This window comes from Rhincodon typus, chromosome 24 (assembly GCF_021869965.1).
Source record: "Rhincodon typus isolate 14 chromosome 24, sRhiTyp1.1, whole genome shotgun sequence".
NCBI classification, from domain to species: domain Eukaryota; kingdom Metazoa; phylum Chordata; class Chondrichthyes; order Orectolobiformes; family Rhincodontidae; genus Rhincodon; species Rhincodon typus.
In genome coordinates, this window is record NC_063355.1 from 14,687,003 (window position 1) to 14,711,969 (window position 24,967).

At 40.2% G+C, this 24,967-nt stretch overlaps 1 protein-coding gene across 3 annotated transcripts; it reads right to left on the reverse strand.

The window, feature by feature from the left end:
* Nucleotides 1-2,427: 2,427 nt before the first annotated feature.
* wsb2 (WD repeat and SOCS box containing 2) lies at nt 2,428-23,469 on the reverse strand. 3 transcript variants are annotated; one of them, XM_020528688.2, is made up of 9 exons: nt 23,128-23,469; nt 16,801-16,972; nt 11,781-12,013; nt 11,110-11,241; nt 7,165-7,265; nt 5,215-5,387; nt 4,395-4,508; nt 3,550-3,657; nt 2,428-3,156 (listed from the first exon to the last, which is right to left on the reverse strand). In XM_020528688.2, exons 1-9 carry the CDS (start codon nt 23,162-23,164, stop codon nt 2,997-2,999), a joined length of 1,230 nt encoding a protein of 409 aa, XP_020384277.1. In that variant the 5' UTR covers nt 23,165-23,469; the 3' UTR covers nt 2,428-2,996. The 3 variants fall into 3 exon arrangements, with proteins under 3 accessions (XP_020384277.1, XP_020384276.1, XP_048467410.1); XM_020528687.2 differs by having other exon boundaries at nt 16,801-16,975; XM_048611453.1 differs by lacking the exon at nt 23,128-23,469 and adding an exon at nt 22,605-22,753 and having other exon boundaries at nt 16,801-16,975.
* Between the last annotated feature and the right edge of the window lie 1,498 nt (nt 23,470-24,967).

Below are 24,967 nucleotides of genomic sequence, written 5' to 3' on the forward strand. Positions count from 1 at the left end.
GCCTGGTGTCTTGTCCAAAGTTATTCAGTGGAATTTTAAAACAGCACTAACAACTTACAAAGCAAGATGGATGCAGCTAATGCAGAAACTGACCTTGCATGCATGGATGTATGTTCATACAGAACACAGTACTGACCTGTAAGCCAGCTTCTGCTCCTATGATGCTGCTTGGCCTGCTGTGTTCATCCAGCCCTGCACCTTGTTGTCTCTCATTTCCAGCAAATTAGTTTGAGAACTGACCCACAATTAAATTGACTTCCCAAACCAAGATTTTGTACAATTCCTGCTATGCTAGTCATATAAGAATCATCTCTGGTGTTCAGTTCAGTATTTTTTCCCCTGGGTCTCTATTTCATTTTTACTTTATTTCACTTGTTTTTCAACATTTGTCTTAAAGTAGTTCTGGAAAACCAGCAACAATGATTCTATTTTCACACTGGGTTTTGCATATTAATCAAGTGCCACCTTGTGGACACTGCAGTGTTGGGGGATTTAGGTCATGGAAATACATGACAGTTTCTTAAGGCAGTAACTGACATTAAATATCAGTTTTAAAATACACATCTTGAATTTCAAATCTGTTCAGTTGTAATGTTATTATGTTATTACACTTTTACAGTAAATAGAACAGGTTCTTGCCGTTCCTTGATAAAAAGCTAAACTGCTTTTAATGCTGTTATAGTTCATCTCATATTTGCTGTGGCAGTATGAATTTACACATATATAGCAGCTTTAACCTCCTAAAATATCATGGCCTGTTACAGCATTACATGGAGGAAAGTGAGGGGGTGGGGAAATAAAGTTATTTCCACAACAGTCCAACATACAGGCATTTTTGTCTATTGCAAAACTGCAGATGATTTTATAGGAAGAAATTTCACTAGAACAAAAACTTGTTCTACCACACTGTTCAAATCTAAAATTAGTTTTCTCTGGATTCTCCTTGTAGCCAGTTGACAAATGAAACATTTATACTCCAGCCCCATTGCAGTAAAGGCCAAAGTAAGGAAATACTTTTAGAACTGTACAGGCCATTGATACATTCCTACCTGGAATATTTGTAAAAATTCCACTTGCAGTGGAAGGACAGAGGAGGTTCACTGGACCAATTCCTCAAGGCAAACCCTTTATCTCATGAAAGGTTGGGTGGGTTTAATCTTAATACTATAGTGTGCAAGAGCAGGCAGTGATCTTCCCAAAACAAGAAAGATTGAGGGGACTTAATGAGATAAATATTGTGGATGTTTCCTTTTGTGGGGAAAATTGTAGAAGTGAGGGTACAATTTAAAACTAAGAGGTGGTCTCATTTAGACTGAGATGCAGAGGAATTTCTTCAGAGGGCTGTTAATCTTTGGCATTCTGTTCCAGACAGAGTGGGGGGCTGGACCATTGAATATAAATCAATGCAGAGTTGAACAGATACTTGATCTACCAGGAAATTGAGGGTTTAGGGGCGAGTGGTGGTAAAATAGAGTGAACAGGTTAATCAGACTAAATGATTTTTTTTGGTAACCAGTGGAGGAAAAGAATGGGTTGAGCAAAGATTCCATATTTTTACCATATCTACATTGCCAAAAGAATTTGACAGTGTCTTAACATATGCAGACATGTATTATAAACAAGTTAAATTTTATTTCTAAAAATCAGACAAGAAAAATAAATACTGAAAATATTCTATTCTTTAAATACAGAGAAAATAAACAATGGGTTTGTGTACAAATAAATGGTTCATATCAAGCCTTCTCCAGTTGCACTCATTAAATCAGTTTGGAGGTACAAAAATTTTAGTGCAGTGACAAGACTAATTGTGTGCAGTTAAATAGTTGCAAGTGATTAATCAAAAACGTGTGACAACACCCATATTAAAAAAAATTGCATTCCATGGGAAATCTACAACTGATCATAACCAACTTTCAAAACCCATTGAGACAAAAATTCCCCCATGACCCATCAATTTAGCACAATTTCTTGAATATGGATTTTCCAGAATTAAACTTGCACCTTTTGCCAATTTTCTTTATCATGTGTATTTGGTCAACCTTTGTTTCTTTCCTGCATTTTTTGTTATCAAAATCTGTCACTTGTAGTTCTACACCAGCAGGAATTAAAGCAAGTGCATGCAGAAAACTTACAAAAATACCATGTTAGAAGGCAGGCTAGACCAGAAGTTACATTTGGGTCACAAAGATCTACATCTGGGCTGTAAATATTCAATTCTAGCATAAAAGGTGATAAAATGACAAGGATGGAACAGTGACCAAGTAAGAAATATTTTAAAAATGAAGAATGGCTACATCCAGCAACAATAAGATTCCAATCAAAATAATTAAAAGATGAATCTGTAATATTCTAGTTAGTCATAAGGTACAAACCTCAAAAAGGCAAATTTAAGACACTTCTCTCCCCCCCCCACCCCCAACCCCAACACTAAGTTAAATTTAAATCATTAAACCCATAAATCAGTGAAGATAAAAATTTTAAAGGAGCAAGTATGAAATCATGCCTAGTGTCTGTCTGGATAGATCAATAAATGATTAACTGGCTAGAAGTCTTCTTTGTGCAAATTTACAAACTAAACTGGAGAATTAAAAAATGATACTATGCTGGAGGGATTTGCTTCTCTAAACTAGAAGTTTCATAATTAAATAACATTTTAAACCTTCAGCCTGATCTACAGTGGATTTCCACATTCAGAATAAATATTATACTTTTGATCAGTTGCATGACTCTTCACAATGTGGAAAATTCCAATGATATGCAAAAGATTGAGGTGGGGGGGAGGAGTACTTTGTTTTAAATTGGATGTAATGCTAAGCAACTTTTATAAATTGGAAAGGCTCCAGTGACAATTCTTACTGGAACCTAGATGTACATTTTTAAAATCAAAATAAATACAATATTCATTCAAATAAATCCTGGTAAAAATATTATTCATTATCTGCTACTATTGAGATAAGGGTTCCCTCCCATCCTGTCACTTTACCTCCAAGTGTGAACTAGAACTTATAAACTAAGAACTGTTTTATCTTCTTTGGAACTGGCAACAGCATAACTTGGTGGGTTGTCATCACGTGGCGCACAGCATTGCGGCAAGTGTGTTGCAGAGTTGGCAGCACCCTAGGTACGGTCCAGAATGTAACATGACCATCTCTTGTCCTGGAACAACATTGGGATGGGATGGAGAAAAGACTAAGTTGTAAACTAGTTTGTACACATATGTATCATACTTAACATTGGAGAGAATGTTCAGCAAGTCATTTTTCTGAATTATTCAGTGCCAAAACAGATCATTCTCATGGGAAATGGTTCCAGCCAGCATAATTACCATCCAATAAAACAACAGTTAAAATTAGACGGTGTGAAATTTGTACACAGTCTCAAATCTGTACTTCCCAATAGGGCAGCATAGATTTGTAACTCTTCATTGGGAATCCCCTACACCATTCTGGTTACATAATGACTCAACTTACTGCTTAAGCATGTATGCTAAAAGCAAGCAGAGCAACAATTAAACTTGTAGCTCAATACCAGACCTGAAAGCATCCTTACCCTGTGGCCAACACTCTACCATGTGGAGAGAATGTACAACAGAGCCCATTAGCCAGGGGAGCAACATATACTGGCCTTTGTAAATCCAAGCACCAAATTCTCAGCAATCTAGACATAATAAAAATTTTAAAATTACAAATTGTATTTGTTCAATACAAAATCTACAAAGACTGACTGGCTGATGTCTAAATTGGCATTGCAAACCTGAACAAATTAAATAGCAAACTGAATAGCTAAGCCTGTAAGTTTAACAAAGTTAATACGGAATATTTCAAATTCTACTTATGTACAAGTTTAATATTAAACTTCAATAGCTGATTTCAAAGTTGAATGACAACACAACTAATGATTTGAAGAAAAGTTGTTTTGCTGAGAAAAAACACAATTCAGTGGTCAGAATCTGAAATGAACTGTTTTAGAAAGTGAAAAGGCAGATTCAATTAGAATTTGAATGGCCATTGGACGATTGCCTGAAGTGAGAAATATTGCCGTGCTATGAAGGTGGCGTTGGACTAGTCAAGTTGCCATCTACAGAACTGGGGTCGAGACCAAATGCCATATGGTCTCCTGCTATATTGTACCCAGTCTATGACTCTATAAGTAATCAAGATGTTGTAGAAGACTTAGTACTCAAGTTGCTTCATTGGAGATCCTTGTTAAATAAACTGCACTGTTCCCTCGAAGATGTACAGCTGTCCAAGCATATCCCTTGGGGCCTGCATAGGTCTAAGAAGCTGAGCATGCATAGTAACAACAACAACAACAACAACAACAACGCCCTCGCTCTCACTCACACACACATACATAAAATCAGTGTACAGTAGTTTGGGACATATTGATCTTACCCATCATCTGCTACTGAGGTAACATTTAGTCCCTCCTGGGAAAAGGAGACTGCTCTTACAAATCCAGTACGAAAGCCTTCATCAACATCCAGAGAAGCTGGTGGGGAACAATGCCTGCAGTACCAAAGCTTTACATTAACAGAGGTTGTTCTGGTTTAAAAATCAATTTTAAATCTGGATTTTCAGTAATATGTTTTAAAAATAAATTTTGCACCTTTTCAAATTTATAAAATGCAATTTTTCCCCTCCCAATTTGTAAGGAGGAAATCTGCTGAAATTTATTGTACCAGAAATCGAGTCCAGAGATGAGCATGAAATCATCTGTACTGGCACAACATCTTGAAGAACTGGAATAATAGATTCAGTGCCCAGGATAAATCACAGCACCTGGTACTGCCAGTACTAATGAGTCAGCCAAGAAACACTGGCCACATGGAGCTGGGAAATCTATTCTAAATGCTCTGGAAACTTGCAGGAATGTTGGGTGCCTGATAGCAATTTAAGTTACTGAAAGATTACTTGAAATGGCCACAGTTGGGTTGTCACTGGCTTTCCAGATAGTGAACAGCCACGCTACTGTGGATGTTAAATCTGGTCCTATCCTTCTTTCTCCACAGGTATTGCCAGGCTGGAGTATATCCAGTGTTTTGAAGTTTAAACTTCAAATTTCTAGCCAAATAGGAGTCTGAGATCAATGCCACTTATTGTATAAAGTACACAAAGACTTAGGATAAGGATTTAATGTTCACACAACATTGTTTTTGCATGCAAAAACATTTTCCAAGTGTAGCTAATTAATTTCAAACAAATGCTTCTTTACCTCAGCTTCATCAGGCTTTCTCCAGTGTATGGGTCCCACACAATTACATAGGTGTCATAAGATGCAGTAGCTAGTAATGCTCCATTGGGGGAATATTCACATGATACAACATCACCTCCATGACCTTCTAGTTTCCGAATCACTGTATATGTTACTGTACTCCACAGCAGTACCTGTGATCACAATGCAATTAAACATAATAACATTAAGAAACTGTAAAAGCATCAAACGTGAAAATCAGAAATTATATGGAATTAGCTAGCAAGCAGTATTTAAAGATGAGGCCGAAAATATAATTAGGATTTCTCAATAATTAAGATACAATTCCCAATCCATTAACATAGCAAGTGCCTCTAAGCGCTCATGAGTCTATAACTCTTACCATAAATGTTTATACATCTATAAAAATTCAGGTATGAGGTCTGCCTTCTGCTGTTACAAGAAAAGCCAAATTCTATGCTGTAACTCATCCACGAGGCAGTACATCTGCAGAAGGATTTTATGCCAGAACTATTTGAGCCAAGGTAAAATAAAAGTTACATGTCAATTACAATACAGTTGCTACACTATTTTCTAATTCCTATAAGTGAGGTCATAATTTATATAACCTGAACTGTAGTAGTTAATGTCTTTGACATTACAAAAAGCAATCCATCATGCTTGACAGACAAATAACAAAACAAGATAGGTAATGTTGCCAACACCTTCCAAACCCACGACTGCTACCATGCAGAAGTACAAATGCAGCAGATACATAGGAATGTCACCACCTGCAAGTTCCCCTCCCAAGCCACTCACCCAGACTTGGAAATATATCACGATTCCTGTGTTGAGTCAAAATTGGAACTCCCTCCCTAAAAAGGTGTTTTATGTACCTAAAGCAAATGGACTGCAGCAGTTCCAAAGAAGATCCTTCCAAGGGCAATTAGGGATGGGCAATGAATGTTGGCCCAGCCCGCGAGTGACTTTTTCTAAAAAAAAAGCTTGGTGAAACATACACGTTTACAAATTTTTTTTTTTTTTTGAAAAAAAAATGCTGAGTGGATACAGAAGAGCACAGATTCGCATCAGCTTAAAACTAGATTCAGAAAGCTATCCCACACAGGTCCAGTAGTGTAAACTGAATCACTGAAAGATCAACTGCCATTTTAGAATGAAATCAAAAGAAAGGTATAAACAAAAAGTACTGGCTTATATGTCAAATCTACAAGGAGTTTGTACTGAACTCCTGGGTGATTGCCACACCATATTATTGAGGGCACGCAGGTAGGTAGGTCATAAAATTCACTATTATTTCACAATTCTTGCTGATGGCCTTCAACACAGCTGCAGATATCTCAGCTATTTCAGTAATGTCAAGAAGAGATGGAAAGAAATAAAGAACAGATGGAAAAGTAAAATTTAAGTGAATTAGATTCACTACATCAACTTCCAACATTGCCACAGAATTAGGTTAACAGACTCAACTGAACATTATGCCAGAACAAGGTTGAAAATGAATGTAGATCATCAAATAGGTGCAGCAATAAAATATGCATAGTTTCTGATTGAGCAGTCACAAAATGACAGGCAACCTTCATTTACCAATTACAGCGACACAAAGTTGAGCAATCTACTTTGATCAGAATGGGTGTGAATTTTGCAAACATCTCAAATGCTGGCAATGTTTGTTCAGAACGCGAAATTGGGTGTGCAGGAGGAAATTGTGAGCATTAGATAGTGGGAGTTTACTTCCAGAATTCCTTTCCAATATTCAATAGAACAGCCTGCAATTCTTTTAGAATTGCTAATGATTTCTAATAAGGGACACTTTTTAAAAATGGCTTTAAGTATAAGGTTCAGTAGCATTGAAGTGTCATTGTTTAAGGAAAAACTAAAGCATGTATGTAAAAAGAAATGTTTCTTATCCAAAAAGCTCACACTGATTGACCTTTACAGATAGAAACTTACCGTCCTTCCCCCTCCTACAGAACAAAGCATCGTCGAATCAGGGGAGACAGCACAACAATAAACCCATTGGTCGTGACCTTTTAATATATGCAGTAGTTTACCTGGAGGAGGGTGGAGAGAAGAAAGTAGCAATGCATCATAATGAAACAATCCACAGCTAAAGAAAGGTTGCTTAATTCATTGTTACAATTATAAGACACATTCAAAAGTAGCAGCATAGCATCCCAACTATGAGAAATATTTCCGGTGACAGATTATCAGGAATTCCAGTGAACTGAAATGTGGTATCATCTATTCAACAAGTACATTTTTTAGATTCTTAAATCAATCATCACATTGCATCAATCATCAAACTTGATTCAAACATTTAGTTGACATTATTCATTAAGTTGGTGAACATTGAAGTACTTTTTCCAAATACTGATCAAAAGATGACAAGACTAAATTGGTTAACTAAATATTAGCATCCAATAAAATGCTAAATTTATGACAAAATTCTATTGTTCCACTAATATTTCACAAGTGCACATTAATGCTGACTGAACAATTGCACTTTTAAATTTGCTTTTGTACCATTTGGTTTGATTTCCTCTGCTATATAATGACTGCTGCTCAAGTTACTTATAATCCAAATTGCTGATGGATAGATAAGAATGCCTGAATGTTGCCCCCACCCACCTTCCACCCCGCTGAAGCTCTTTGCTACTGTCTAACTGTAATCAGTCTACTGTATTTATAGATACTTATTTGCTTATGATATTGAATGATCAATATATTGGGCAACAAAAACAAAGGTATGAAAAGTTGGACAAAAAGTACATCCCAAACATTTTTTTTATAAAAGCAACTAGCAAAAAAAAAAGAGAAAATTGAGATTGGAGTAACAGCTAAAAAGATGAAGGTGGCAGGATCTCCAAAAACATAGCCAACCTTAAATGACAGTGAAGCCCAGCCCTCAGTTGTCAGACTTCTGCCATATTGATTCATTTTACTAATGAAAGGATTGTCACCTATCCTGCTATGAGGCAGCCCTAACTAATGTCACAACTCATTACTACTTTGGTCTAAAGAAAAAGCAGCACAAAAAAAGACTGAATTACAATTGATGAAGTAAAGTTAAAGTAACTGCCCTTGGCATCAAGGAGTGCTTGACCAATTGCAGCATTAAAAGGAACTCTGGTAACCTTGAAGTCACTGGAAGTTAGGAAAATCTCCAGTGGCTGCAGTCATACCTACATAAAAGGAAGGTGGTTGTTGTTGCTGGAAGCTAATCATCTGTCCTAGGAAATCATTGTTGGAGTCTAGGACCCTGCCTGAGGAACATAATGGTTTTCAGCTACTTCAGTAACCTTCCTTCCATCAGAAGTAGGGATGTTCACTGATGACTGCATGTGGTCAGAACCATTCACAACTCTTCAGATGCTGAAGTTGTCCACGCTTGCTTGTAACAACACCTGGATAACATTCAGACTTGGGCTGATAAGTGACAAGTGACAAGTACTATTCATGCCATGCAAGTACCAGGTGATCATTTCAACAACAGAATCTAAACATCTTCCTTGGACATTCACTGGTATTACCATTACTAAATTCCAAGCAACATCCTGGAGTTGCCATTGATCAGAAACAAACCAACCCCATGAATACTGCAGCTACAAGAGCAGAAAAAAAAGTGTATTTTGTAGCAAGTGATTCACCTCCCAACTGCTAAAGCAAGTCCATCATCTACAAGCCACAAATCAGGACTGCAACCGAATACTCTAGTTGGGTGAGCGGATGAGTACAACTCCAATAACTCAATTCCAGAACAAAAAAGAAAAAAGTGAACTATTGATTGGCACCTTATCCAACACCTCAAATGTTTATTTCCTCCTCCACCCATGGACCAATGCCAAGTCAATACAGTCTATACGATGCATTGAAGTGAAAAACTTACTCTAACTTACTTGTTTTCCCCCCAAAACCAATGAAATGTATGAGAAAAACAAGGGCAACAACCACATGAATACTAAAATCTTATGTTCTGCTCCATGTAGCACACCATCCTGACTTGGAATTATGACATCATTTCTTCACTGCTGTTGGATCAAAGTCCACCAATGTACAAATGTACAGAACAGCAGAAGTAGATTATCAGATTCCTCAAGCCTGCTCTGCCATTCAGTAAGATCTGGCTGATCCATGTATGTTTCGAATTTCACAATCCCAACTCCCAGTAACCCTGAAGTCACCTGCCTAACCAAAATCTATCCTTAGTGTTAAAAATATTCAACATCCAGTACCTCCTGAGGCAGAATTCTAAAGCTACACAACTCAGAGGAAAAAAAAACCATGTCTGTCCTGAAACAGTAGCCCTACTTTTAAAAGAAGTGCGCCCTCATTCTGAACTGATGCAAGAGGAGAAACATCCTACTGACATTGACCTTGTAAAATTCTGAATGGATTTGACACGATTCAATCAAGTCAGCCCTCACTTTCCTAAACGTCATTGAAAATACACACAGCCTGTCCAACCCATCTTCATAAGAACAATCATGTTCATTCCAGGTAGCAATCTAGTAACCTCTTCATAACTGCCTTTAATGAACTTCCTTCCTAACCAGACCTTGGGTTTTGCTTTCACCACAGAATACACTAGATAAAGTGGGCACTCACCATCACTACGTACATGCAATTAGAAATGGGAAAAAAAATGCTCATTATCCTGGCAATGCCCACAAATCATGAAGAAAATAGATGGTAATAAAAGACTTCAAGAGGACAATGACAGACTGGTGAAGTGATAGATCAGATTTAAATGTAGAGAAGTTGGAGCTGACACATTTTGGTCGGAAGAATGAGAAGAGACAAAATGAACTAAGTGGTATAATGAAAGGGATACAGACAGAAATCTGTGCCAGGACAAGTTGAGAGAATTGTTTAAAAAAGTCAGTCAGGATCTTTGACTTGATCGCTAGAGGCATGGAATGCAAAAGCATAGCAGTTTTCCTGGACCTTTATAAAAATGTTGGTTAGAACGGAGCTGGAGTACTGTGTTCAATTCAGGGCATCACACCTCAAGGACATGTTAGCCCCCTAGAGAACGCAGAATGCATTTACTAGAATGGTACCACAAATGATGGACTTCATTTAGTCATGTTGAGGGAGAGTGGGTTTGTTCTCCTTTGGAGAGGAGATTTGACAGTTGTTCAAACCATTCATGATTTTGAACAAACAAACTATTTCTAGTGCCAAAAGGGTCACGAACTAGAGAACATAAATTTAAAGCAATGGGGCAAAAAAAAAAAAGTACAAAAAGGAGCAAGATGAAAATAATTACACAGTCTTTGAACCTCAAAAAGTCTACTTCCACTACCCTCAGGACTAACTTTGAAGAAAAGGAGTTGGTTAAATATTTGGAAGATACACAGTTGTAGGGCTATAGGGAAAGAGTAGCAGTATGAAACATTTGTCCAAATTAGCCAAACAGCAGATACTGGCAGAAAAAGGGCCAGATATCCTCTCCTCCTTCGCTGCTTCATTCAATGATTTTAAGAAAACTTTTGAATAGCTCATATTCCACTGAGCAGGTGAAGGCAACAACAACTGGGGAATGCTCATCTGGCATTTTCATCTCAATTTCATTAAGTACCTACTGTTCCAGCACAATGTCATTGAGTTAAATACACGGTATAGGGAAGGGGGTCTTTTACACCAACACCACCGTTTTGGCAAGCTAGTGGGCAGAGTTCAAAATGCTGTTAATCCATTCTCAAATTACTGTTCTACCTGAAATCGTTGCCTTCCAGATCTTTTGAAATTACAAGGTTACACATACACAGCTTTATACAGAGAAGACCACTTCTTGTCACATGTATTCCTGCTGGAGGCAGTACATGTTCTCAAATGTTCAGTAGCCTTTCTTCAAAGTAAATGAGAAAGATGGAATTCTTTTCTCCTACGCACCATTCTGTTTTAGGTCCCATACACGCAGAGTTCTGTCTCGTGATGCAGAAACCAACATGAAGTTTTCATTGGTGATAAAAGCAAATGATCTCACTACAGACTGATGCCCTTTTAAATAGTGGAGAAGATGAGCTGCAACAGAAAAGCAGTAAGTTCAAAACTACATGCAGTCAGTAGAATACTAGCACATGAAACATTCATCTGTGCAATCTCTGGAAAATGCTTCCAAGAATATCAAGTTCCCAATCTCCTACATAAGTCAGCATTCTTGTTCTAAACACTGCTAGCTGAAAATTTAAACAGAAATTCTCTCTTTACTTGTTTGGAAAACACTAGAACACTTCACAAAAAACAATGCACAAAAACAATAAAAAAAAAATTTGAAGGGACAGAACAAATCACAGCCAAACCTAACCCTAGGATCATAATCGCTACCAACACTCAATGACGTAGCTCAGACACAGAATGGCAAACTGATAAAAGCAGAGCCATTGCATCTTGAAACTGATAACCATAACAAGAGTTAATATCTCAAGGATTGGCGTGGTTAAAATTAAGCAACTTGCATTCAAAACAGTAAAAACCACAGTTTTTCCAAGTGAAATTACATTCTTTCAGTCCAGATTAGAACCAAGAGAGCACGAGAGCAGAGATGCCTCTAGATATCTTACCAGTAGGCACTTTCCACAACTTGATTTCACCATTTGCGAGACCTGTGGCAAGGACTGCATCAGAGGACTGAAGTTTGGATTTGTGTTGGTTCTCAGATGACTGCTTTCCATTGTTTGATGGAGATGCACCAAATGATAATCCCCACACTGTCTGACCACAATCAATTAGCCTTTCTCTGCACCGGCCATCTGAACTCTCATCCACTTTAAAATTGTGTGTACTTTTACAATTTCTGGAGAAAAAAAGAGAGAAAAGGACAAAACACAAAAACTAAAGATATGATAAACATGTTAGGCTAAAGAAGAAGTTGGTGTGTGTGCCTACACAGCACTGTAACGAGTTGAAAACTGATATCAGAGCTGTACAGCATGGAAACAGACCCTTTGGTCCAACTTATCCAGTGACCAGATATCTTAAATTAATCTAGTTCCATTTGTCAACATTTGGCTTATATCCCTCTAAACCCTACCTATTCACATACCCATCCAGATGCCTTTTAAATGTTGTAATTGTACCAGGCTCCACCACCTCCTCTGGCATACACATACTACTCACTGCATGAAAAGTTTGCCCCTTAGATCCCTTTTATACCTTTCCCCTCTCACCTTAAACCAATGCCCTCTAGTTTTGGACTCCCCCACCCCAGGGAAGAAACCTTGTCTATTTACTCTATCCACACCCCTCATGATTTCATAAATCTCTATAAAAGTCACCCCTCAGGTTCTGATACTCTAGGGAAAATGGCCCCAACCTATTTAGCCTCTCCCTAAAACTCAAATCCTGACAACATCCTTGTAAATCTTTTCTGAACCCTTCCAAGTTTCACAACATCTTTCCTATAACAGAAACACTAGAATTGAACGCAGTATTCCGAAAGTGGCCTAACCAATATCCTGTACATTACTTCCTAATTCCAAACTCAAATGCACTGACCAATAAAGCGAAGTGTACTAAATGCCTTCTTCACTACCTTGTCTACCTGCGACGCCACTTTCGAGCAACTCTGAACCTGCACCTCAAGGTCTCTTTATGGCACACAAAAGGTGTACAAGTCCTGCCCTGGTTTGCCTTTCCAAAATGCAACACTTCACATTTATCTAAATTAAATGCCACCTGCCACTCCTTGGCCTGTTGGTCCATCTGATCAACATCCTGTTGTAGTCTGGCGGTAACCTCCTTCGTTATCCAGTACACTGCCAATTCTGCTTGGTAAGTTTGCAGATGACACCATACCGATGTTCACATCCAAATCATTTATATAAATGACAAAAAGCAGTGGACCCAGCACCGATCCTTATGGCACACCGCTGGTCACAGGCCTCCAAAATGAAAAGCAACCCTCCACCACCATCCTCCGTCGTCTTCTACTTTCGAGCCAGTTCTGTGTCCAAAGCCTAGTTCTCCCTGTATTCCTTGTGATCTAACCTTGCTGACCAGTCTACCACGAGGAACCTTGTCAAATGCCTTCTGAAGTCCATATAGATCACATCCACCACTTTGCCCTCAATCCTCTTACTTCTTCAAAAAAAATCAACCAAGTCAGTGAAACATGATTTCCCACACACAAAGCTATGTTAACTACCATAATCAGTCCTTGCCTTTCCAAGTAATTGTAAATCCTGTCCCTCAGGATCCCCTCCAACAACTTGTCCACCACTGATGTCAGGCTCACCGGCCTATAGTTCCCAGGCTTTTCATTACCACCTTTCTTAAATAGTGGCCTGTTAGCCACAGGTGTGGTGCAAAACATCTCAGCAAGGGGTCCAGCAATCACTTCCCTAGCTTCCCACAGTTCTAGTGTACACCTGCTCAGGTGACAGGGATTTATCTACCCTTATGCATTCTAAGCTATCCAGCGCCACCTCGTATATAATACAGACATTTCAAGATTTCGCTATTTATTTCCCCAAGTTCTCTATCTTCCATATCATTCTCCACAATAAACACTGATGCAAAATACTCATTTAGTATCTCCCCTATCTCCTGCAGTTTCCACATAGGCGGCCTTGCTGATCTTTAAGGGGCCCTATTCCGCCTTTAAAAGTTAGGGAAGCAAAGCATTACCTAGAGTTCCTCTGCTGGAACATGCACCTATAAAGACAAGGTCAGATGAGGACAGGCTCGCCAATGGTCAAACAGCTACAGAGACTTGTTAACCAGGCTCTCTCAAATAATAGAATTACTTTTGATCTTGGGATGTGAACTCAATGGCCAAGATCAGTATTTGCTTGCCCTAAGGAAAGTGGTGGGTTACATTCTTGAACTGCAGTCCTTGCTGCACATGTACGTAGTCCAAAAATGATGGATCTACCTGAACCACGTGGAAAATTGTCCAGATGTATCTTGTTAACTAAAAACAAAGGACGAATCTAACCATGCAAGTTATTGCCCTAAATCAATCAGTCTCTTTTCGAACATCAGAAAAGAGTTGGAAGGCATTGTTGACAATGCTTGCATCATTTACCGGATGTACCATGGTAACTCACCAAATATCCTTGACTACATCCTCCAAACTTCCTCCTGCTTTTGTGGGGGGGGGGGGGGGGGGTGTGGCAGATGCACAGGAACACCACCTCCAAGCCACCATCCAGGTTTGAAACATTGTTACTGCATTAATATTGTGGAATTCCCTTCACAACAGCATGTGGGTGCCCCTACACCACAAAGATTGGAGTGGCTCAAGAAGACTGCTCACTGCCACCTTGTCCAGGGCAATTACAGATGGGCAATAAATGTTGATGTAGCCAGCAACACCCACGTCCCACGTACAAATTTTAAAAAAAAAGTGCTGTCAGACAGGGAGTTCATAACGAGTTAAGAATTAGGAACAGGACTAGCCCATTCAATAAGATGATTGATCCGATTGTGACCTTATCTCCATTTGCCTGCCTCCTACAAAGCTTGCCTTCCCTATTAAAAATCTATATTCAATGACTTGACGTCTGGTGCTCTGAGCAAGAAAATTCCAAAAACCAAACGACCACCTGAAAGAACAAATTTCCCTTCAGTCTTAAATGGGAGACCCCTTGTTCTCAATGAGGGGAAGCATCCTCTCACCGTCTACCCTGTCAAGCCACATCAGAATCTTCTATTTCAGTAAAATCACCACTTTTTGTTTTGAATATCGATCCAACTTGTTTCAGCCCAGTGAACCCTCCCAGAATACTTCAATGAAAATTCATCCCTTCTTAAGCAAGCAGTTTCAGAATTTTGACCCAAAGGCAATGAACGAACAGCAATATAGACCAGTAAGCATGACGTGGATGGGAGCTTGTAGCTGGCAATATTTCCATGGCCCGTTTCCCTTTTTTGTGGTTGCACAACGAGTGCTGTTGCCAGAACCATGGCAAATCACAGCAATGCATCTAACAGATGGCACACATTGCTACCAGATTGTCCAATTTTGGAAGGCATGAATGTTTAAAGTGATGCATAGGGTACTATACATGTGGGCTGCTTTGTTGTGGATGGTGTCGCAAATCTTGTAAGTATTTGGAACTGCACTCCGAATGCACAGTTAGAAGGAAATAGAAAAATAATACCTTTGTGACAAAGAGAGGGGAGAAAATTGGGATTTCTGAAGGTTTCCCCACCAGTATTATTTTCAAAAATTGCTTTAGACTAACTCCAACATGACATTTTTGTTTCTCTTCATCTGTTGAGATGATTTTCTGTTTATCTCCGAATTAAAAACAGAAGTTGTTGGAGAAATACAGCAGGTCTGGCATCATCTGGGAGGAGAAAACAGTTAATATTTTGAGGCCAGTGACACTTCAGAACTGATATTGTTTTCCCGGATGTTATCAGATGCTATTCCCAGAGTTTGAGACCCAGCTTAAAAGAGGAAAGGTGAAGGAACTGAAGTGTGGCCAAATAAATGAACATTTAACATTCTGTGGGGACTGGAAATAGTTACAAATCGATTCTCTTGTAGTCAGAGTATAAAAAGGGTGCCAGAATGGGAGGTTAGCACCAGCAGGAACTGATGCAATCTAAAACACTGGATGCCAACAGGTAACTTAAACCATCAGAAATAAATCTCAAAATGATAGTTCCAAATTAAAATCAGAGCAGAGCAGAAAGCCCCTCAAAAGAAAACAAAGGGAATTTCCATGGGTAATCATCCCTTAAAGTCACAACATCTATTGCTACTGGCAGCAGCTACATTCAGCCATAAAGAACTCAATACTTCTATTATATGTTCCCATTATACACATTAGATATTTTATACAATTAATTCTTGGTGGCTTTATGCCCTGCTCCTTTCATATTTAAGGAGAGTTTTGTCTTGCACATTAGTAGAATGTTATCAAGACACCCACAGCCGTGCCCAAAAAGCTAACTGACATTGCACAATTATTAATGTATCAAATTTTCTACAGCATTAGAATTGCATTATAGTTCTCCCATTGCGTTTGTCTTTATCCCCATGTCCACTCTATATGTGGGTTAATAAACAAGACACTGAATATTCTACCTCAACCATCTGAATATTTTGTGGGGCTGGGGTGGGGGAAAAGACATGCAATTGGTAGGCAATGATCTCCAATGAGAGAAAATTTAATATTCTCCTCAATGTTTCATAGCATTCAAAGTCAACATCATAAATTTACTGGGAGAGATCAGAAAATTTAAGCATACTGGCCACATTAGTACTGTAACACAAACTGACACAGCAGGTCAGAAGCTGGGTGTGCTACACTGAGTAACTGACTTCCTGACATGCACAAGTACATAAATAGGAAAGGTTCAGAGGGTGGTGGGCCAAATACTCGCAAACTGGACTAGTTCAGCTCAGAAAACATGGTCGGCATGGACGAGTTGGACTGAAGGTTCTGTTTGCATGCTGTGGTACTCTAGGACAATGGAGCCACGACTTAGAGAATGAAGGTTTCAATACAACAACTGAATGAAAAAAATATATTACAGGACAAAAGAAAAGCTTAAGAATAAACATTTTCAATAACGGTTTGTTACCAAAGCAACGTTCCTTAAACGTTCCTTAATTTGCAATCTTACGTTTTGTGATCTTCAAACGGCCAGGGAACCAATTTCACAATATTGTGTCCCTGTGACCACGCAAAGTATGAGCCATCAGGGGAAAATGCCACACCCCAAGTCTCACAGCCAGATGTCCAATCTAATTCACGCAATCTGTTAGGTATAAGCTTCGCCAGCAAGAGGGGCTCTGCTGCTGTTAAAACAAAATTAAGCTGATGACATACATAACAATGTCTCTCATTCATGTCCTTTATAACCAGCACCATACTGTCTTTCATGCACAGTTAATATTCACAAGTGTTATATTTATATGGTTAATCCATTATGTAAACCCACATATCCCTACAACTTCACCAGCTGCTCCCATACTTTTTTTTTTTAAATAAAGCTTTGATTATATAATCAGTCATTATTTCCCCATATGATCATAAGATTAGGAACAGAATTAGGTAATTTGGCCCATCAAGTCCACCATTCAATCATGGCTGATATGTTTCTCAACCATACATTCTCCTGCCTTCTCCCCTTACTAAAATAGAGAACCCATCTCAATCTTAAATACACCCACCGACTTAGCCTCCATAGCCTTCTGCAGCAATGCATTCCATCAGATTAGCCACTCTATGGCTGAAGAAATTTCTTTTCATCTCTGTTCTAAAGGATCGTCCCTTCAATCTGAGGCTCTCTCCTACTAATGAAAACTTTGTCTCCACATCACTCTATCCAGGCCTCTCAGTATCCTGTAAGTTTCTGTAAGACACCACCTCATCCTTCTGGAGTGGACTCGGAGTCCTCAACCGCTCCTCATATGACAAGCCTTTCATCCTGGGATAATTCTTGTAAGCCTCCTCTGGACTCCCTCCATCGCCAGCACACCCTTCCTTAGATACTGGACCCAAAAACCGTCAATATTCCAAATGAAGTCTGACCCGAGCCTTTTTACAGCCTCAGCAGTACATCCCTGCTCTTGTATTCTAGCCCTCTTGAAATGAATGTTAACATTGCATTTGCCTTTCTAATTGCCAACTGAACCTGCGTGTTAACCTTTAGAGAATCTGGAACCAAGTCCTGTTATGCTTCAGAAATCTGAAGCCTTTTCTAATACAGAAATATAGTTTACTCTTCTATGGTGCATAACCTCACTCTACCACTTTGCATTCCATCTGCCACTTCTTTGCCAACTCCCCTAGACTATCCACATACATCTGTAGCCTCCCCACTTCCTCAACACGACTTGTCTGTCCATGTATATTTGTCATCCGCGAACAATGCCTTCAGTTCCTTTGTTCAATTCATTAAAGGTAAACATGAATAGTTGTGGTCCCAACGTTGACCCGTGCAGAACACCACTAGTTACCACCGCTCATCCTGAAAAAAGACCCCTTCTCCTCACTCTCTGCCAGTCAGCCAATCTTCTACCTAATGCCAGTACTGTGCCCTAACACAATGGGCTCTCATCATAATTAGCAGCCTCCTGTGTGTCACCTTGTTAAAAAGGTCTTCTGGAAATCCAAATAGATCACATCCGCTGGGCCTTGTTTGTCTCATTTGGTCATTACCTCAAAAGAATTCTAACAGATTTGTAAGGCATGACTTACCCTTGACAAAGTCAAGCTGATTCAGCCCTATTTCATCATGCACTTCCAAGTACTCCACAAATCTCATCCTTAATCCTGGGCTTTAAAAATCTTACCAATGACCAAGTTCAGGCTAACCAGCCTATAATTTTCTGTCTTCTGCTTGCCTTCCTTCTTATACAAGGGTGTTACATTCGCCATTTTCCAGTCCTCTCGAACCTTCCGTCTCCAGTGCTTCCTGGTAGATCACCACCAATGCCTTCACAATTGCCTCAGCGATCTCTTCACAACCTTGTGGTGTAAACCACTCAGTTTGAAGAAGATTTATCTACCCCTCAGACCTTTCATCTTTGCCAGCTCCCTTTCCTTAGTGATGGCCACTGCACTCACCTTTGCCTCGGACTCCCTTGAAGTTCTGGTATGCTGCTGGTGTCTTCCACCGTGAAGACTGACACAAAGTACCTATTCAGTTCACCCACCATTTCACTGTTCCCCATTATTACTTCTCCAGCCTTATTTTCTAGTAGTCCAATGTCCACTCTTGTCCCTCTGATCTTAAAGAAACTCTTGCAGTCTTTTTAGATTACTAGCTAGCTTATTCTCATATATTTCATCTTTCCCAAACTTTGCTTTTTTTTTTAAAAAAAAAAACAAAAAAAACAACAAAAAACATAAGGTTGTCCACTGCTTTTCAAAGGATTCCAAGTCCTCTGGCTTCCCATGAATCTTCACCAGATTCTATGCCTTTTCTTTTCCTTTTATGTTGTCCCTGACTTCCCTGGTCAGCCATGGTTGCCTCATTCTCCCCTTAGTAGGTTTCTTCCTCCTTTGGATGAATTTCTTCAGTGCCTCCTGAATTAACCCCAGAAACTGCTGCCATTGTTGCTCCATCATCTTCCCTGTGAGGCTCCCTTTCCAATCAACTCTGGTCAGTTCTTCCCTCAGGTCTTGGTCATTATCTTTACACTCACTTGCAATGTTGTTACATCTGATTCCAGCTTCTCCCTCTCAAACTGGAAGGTGAATTCTATCATATTATGGAATCCTCCCTGAGGGGTCCCTTCACCTTGAACTCAAGTCTGTCTCATTATACATCACCAAAGCCAGAATTGCTTCTTCCCTGGTGAGCTTTTCCACGAGAAAAACTCCTTCTCATAGGTAAATTCCTTTTCTCACGATTCGCTACCAACCTGATTTTCCCAGTCCGCCTGCAATATCAAAGTCCCCCACAATGCGGTTTTTTTAAAAATTCATTTTTTAGGTATTGTTGGCTGGCCAGCATTTATTGCCTGTCCTTAGTTACACTTGAGATGGTGTGGTGAGCTGCCTTCTTGAACCATTGCAGTCCACTGCTATGGATTACCCCACAATGCCATTAGGGAGAGAATTCCAGGAGCTTGACCCAGCAACAGTGATATCTATTTCTAAGTCACGATTGAGTGTGGCTTGGAGGGGAACTTGCAGGTGGTGTTTCCATGTTTGGGCTGCCCTTGTCCTTCTAGATTTGATTTAGTTCATTACTGGTGTTATTGAGATACCATACAAAGAATGCTTTTCATTGTACGATCTGCCTGCAGAGCACACAGCGTATCAGGGTAGCAGAATACAGTGTTACAGCTGCAGGGAAGGTGTAGAGAGTGAGGTCAACATTAACATTCGAGAGGTCTGTTCAAAAGTCTGATAAACAGCAGGGAAGAAGGTATTCTTGAATCTGTTTGTAGGTGTATTGAAACTTTTATATCTTCTGCCCGATGGAAGAGAGTAGAGTCGGGGTGGACAGGGTCTTTGATAACGTTGGTTGCTTTCCTTAGGCAGCAGGAAGTATAGATGGAGTCAAATGGAAGGAAGGCTGGTTTGCGTGATAGACTAGGCTTTGTTCATGGATCTCTGTAGTTCCTTATGGTCTTGTTGAAAAAGGGAGTTGTCATATCACACTGCGATACACCCAGATAGGATTTTCTATGGTGAATCAATAAAATTTGATAAGAGTCCTCGTGGACATGCTGAATTTCCGAGCCTCCCGAGGAAGTAGAAGCATTGTTGTACTTTCTTGGCTGTTGTGTCCACGTGGGTGGACCAGGGCAGATTGCCAGTGATCAATCCCAGGAACTTGACGTTCATGATTATTTCTAGCTCAGCAGCATTGATGCAGACAGAGGCATGCCCTCCATTCTGCTTCCTGAAGTCAATGACCAGCGTCTTCATTTTGCTGCAGAGATAGTAGGAACTGCAGATGCTGGGGAATCTGAGATAACAAAGGTGTAGAGCTGGACGAACACAGCAGGCCAAGCAGCATCAGAGGAGCAGGAAAGCTGACGTTTCGTACCTAGACCCTTCTTCATTTTTGCAGAGATTGTCATCTTTACACCATGCCACTAAGCACTCAGTCCCTTTCTTGTATTGTCTCGTTGTTGTTTGAGATCTGACCTACAATGGTGCTGTTGTCAGCAAACTTGGAAATAGAGCTGAGGAGGAACTTGGCCACACAGTCATGAGTGTATAAGGAGTACAGTAGGTGGATGAGTATACCGCCTTGCGGGGCACTGGTATTGCAGATTATGGTGGAGGAGGTGTTGTCACCTGTTCTTATTGATTGCAGTCTATGGGTCAGCATGTCAAGGATCCAGTTTCATGGGGGGAGCCAAGACCCAGGTCTAGGAGGTGGGAGAAGAGTTTGTTTGGAATTATGGTCTCAAAGGTGATGCTGTGGTCAATAATGTAGGAGCCTGACGTAGGTATCCTCCAGATGTTCCAGAGACTAACGTAGGGCCAGGGAGATGATGTCTGCTATAGATCTGCTGTGCCGGTAGTTCAATTGTGAAGGATGAAAGCAATTTTCGCTTCCACCCCGCTGCAAACCACTTGCATGGCCTTGTGTACCACAGTGCAGTGGTTTGCCCATCCTCCCTACAGTCCTTTTCCTCATCCACACACAGACAGCAAGTACCTCATACCTAATGGTAAAGGCCAGGTGCCGAGGCTCCTCCAATGCTAAATTCAGGATCCCTATACCAGCCTTACTTGTAGTCACATCCTCTTGAACACAGTATCAAGGTAACTCTCCCCCTCCCTGATGTGTCACTGTGTTCAAAGCTTGGACTCTAGCTTGTCAACTGAGCTGGCATTCCCTGAGCAACCAACACTTAGTAAAAATGTGGTCTCTCTGAATCACAATGGGATCCACCAACTCCCATATCACGCAGGTACAACACAGCACCTGTGCATGTGGGCCTGCATCTCCAAATTATTTAATTAGTTTTAATTCGTTATAAAATATCACCTACTGGTCTTTAGTTTTTCATCTAAAATTTAAATTAGCGGTTACTTACCAACCAATGAAATACAGCCTTTCCTGTGATGTCACTTGTTCCACCGTTTCTGACCGAGTCCCCTCCCCTTTAAAATTCTCAAGCGGAAAGTGAAACTCTCCGTTCTTGTTAATTACAATGTTCGTTTCAAATTAAAAATTACATTTTCCTGGGCCATATTAGCTGTTTAACTGATTTGAGGAAGCATGAACCAGTGCTCGCAGTCCAAAATTTAACACCAGTAATCTAATGAGGGACCAGTTGGATCTCCGCACTCTTGTTACTAAAGCATTGTAGCTAGTTATCAGACTTTCCCTCCCGTGACTCCAAGTGGGAACCCTTAGACCCAGTTCCTGCATTCTTATTTAGCAATGGGGTGTGATACTCTTCCCATGTCAGCCAATATCGAACAGTGCAACACAGCGGTACCATAGTGAAATGCAAGAGTGAACCCAATAGAACAAAAACATTTCACACTCACAGCCAGAGCTACATTGACAAGGAGTCAGAGATAGTAAGAACTTTTTCTGAAGAAGGGTCTCGACCCGAAACGTCAACTTTCTCACTCCTCTGATGCTGCCTCGTCTGCTGTGTTCCTCCAGCTCCACAAACATCATCGACAAGGAGTCATGTGTTCAAGATAATTTGAACCCTCCCCATCCATTAAAGAGAAACATTTAATCAAATCCTTGGAACTGCTGATCAGAGCATGATCTATGGCTTTACGTAGTATTCTAGTCTCATAAGCAAGTTTGCGAGTGTAAGCTTCGGATCAGACACCACTCTTCTGCAGGAATGTATCATGGTTGGAACTTCGGTTTATTTCAGAAGACTTGTCTCTCACCATCACGTCACATCTACATGATGTCTCGAAAGTACTTTACAGAAAACGAAATGCAATCACTGCTGTTAATACGGAATGCATTAGCTAGCTTACTTTTTGTCGAAACTTGCTGTGCACAATGGGATAACGACCAGAAAGTTTGTCTCTGCTCCTCTAATGCTGCCTGACCTGCTGTGTTCCTCCAGCTCCACACTAAGAACTTGAACCCCATAACGCGTCTCTAGGCGAGAGTATACCACCAACTGAGCCTTAGCTGAGAATTGGTTGATATCATTAGCTCCGCCAATTTAAAATTAAAGCAATTAATTATTTAACTAGAAACAGTAAGAACTGCAGATGCTGCAGTCAGAGATAACACAGTGTGGAGCTGGGGGAGAAAAGCACAGAAGGCCAGGCAGCATCAGAGGTGCAGGAAAGTTGACGTTTTGGGTCGGGAACAAACGTCAACTTTCCGGCTCCAGACGCAATTATTTACCCATTCAGTTCACACGAGACTCCAATGAAGCGACCACATCCCCAAAAAAGCTCGGCTGTTTAAATGTTGGCGCTTCCTGGACATAGTTACATTGTAAAACAGCTGTATGGACAGGGACCTGTCCTTGCAGTATTCACTGACCTGCAGTCTGGGGGCTGCAATCTGTAGCTCCGTCCATCAATACAGCACAGTATTTGACTGGGTCCTCATGGAGCTAGCAAACGGTAAATCTACTGTGTATTTTGGCTTCAAAGCAGCTTTAAATCGACTCCCTTCCTCCAATTCATTCCAGCTTTTATTGTAAAAAGTGCAAGCTCCCCATCAGCTTCATTATCACCGGTAACTAGCTGCTGCTTCCCTGTGTTTGAAAGCTCCGGACACAGGTAACATTGAAATAACAGCTGTTCCCAGGACGAGCAACTAAACGCAACACGGACCCTCCCTGTAACCAGCTGAGCAGGCACATGTGACCTACTCACTGCTGCTCCCTGCGGCAAGGAGGACCAAATAATACCCCCTCTTCCATATTCCTTTGTACCCTATCGCTGCAAAATCCTATCGATTCGATTTTAAGACTAGTAACTAAGCAGGCATCTACTGATTTTGTTCATGGAAGAGAGAGACCTACACTTCTACCCTCATTGTTAAACGTGTTTCGTAACTCTCTTGAATGTCCAAAAGCACTTCTCTTCTAACTGCTCCATCAATTCTTTATAAAATCCGAGAAATGACTCAAGCCAGAACATTTTATATTCGAGAGAACTTCACAAAATCACTCTTCACGCTAACTCTTGGAGGGCTAGTGACATTGTGGTGAATCTATGGTGTTTTGCTTCTAACAATATCTCCTTTCCAATGTCTGGTCTCCTTTATAGACTGTGGTCTGGAATATAAAGGTCACTTTTCGTTTAGTCTTTTTGATTTTTATTGGTAGTCTTTTATCCCCGATTTGTGTACATGGATACCCAAATCTCTGAATCTGTACTCTTCCTAATTTGTCACCACTGAATTGATACTAATCTCACCTTTAATGCACCAAAATAGATTACCTTACATTTATCTGTATTGATATTCATCTGCCACATTACATTTTCAATCAGTTAATTAATATAACTGAGAGATTTGATTTCTATAAAGGTCTGTGAGATGGCAGCAGGCAATGTTGATTGTGCGAGATGTTCAAAGATGAGACACATTGAGATGTTTGAAGGGTGATTTGCCAGAACAGTAAGGGGAAAGGCAGCAATAAAATCTATGCTGCCAGCAGAACATCAGGTCAGGGTAACAGTAGGAATGTCTAATGAGATAGCTCTGGCAAGAGGTTGGCCCGGTTAAACCAGCTCAACTGTTGAACAAACGAATGGGTAGAATGAATAAAGGTCAGCCAGGGGGAATCAAAAACAGACATTTCTGGAGAAATTCAGCAGGTCTGGCAGCACCTGTGAAGAGAAAACAGAAATAACATTTTGAGTCCATTGACCATTCTCCAGAACCCTAGTACCCTAGTCTCAAGAGTCAGAAGTTTGCGAGTTTATGCTCCAGGGCTGACACCACTGCACTGCAGAAATGTATCAGAATTGTAACTATTCAGTTCATTTCAAAAGGAAAGACGTATCTCTCACCATCATCGCTCACACCTACATGACTTCTTGAAAGTACTTTATAGAAAACAAAATGTAGTCACTGCTGTTTGTATCAAATTCATTAGCTAGTTTGTGCCCAGTTAGCTCCCACAAACAGCAATGGGATAATGACCAGAAAATCTCTTTTAGTGATGCAGATTGAAGAATAAATATTGACCAGGTCACCTTGAATAATGTCCTGCTCCCCATGAAATATTATCTTGAAGGGGGGGCTGGGTGATAAAATGGGCCTTTGGGTCTCATCCAAAAGGATACCTCCCACAGTGTAGCACTCCAATACTGTTTTGGAGGGTTAGCCAAGAACTTGTGTTTAAGTCTTGAATGAAACTTGTGAAAAA

Bases quoted from the DNA above. Each gene is read 5' to 3' on its own strand.
- wsb2 (XM_048611453.1), bottom strand. From the start codon at position 22,722: ATGGGGTTCAAGTTCTTAGTGTGGAGCTGGAGGAACACAGCAGGTCAG. The intron at 5,388-7,164 runs GTAAGTTTCTAT...TTGTGATCACAG, and splicing joins CTGTAGGAGGGGGAAGGACG to GTACTGCTGTGGAGTACAGT. The intron at 3,658-4,394 runs GTAAGATCAATA...TATTATGTCTAG, and splicing joins ACCTCAGTAGCAGATGATGG to ATTGCTGAGAATTTGGTGCT.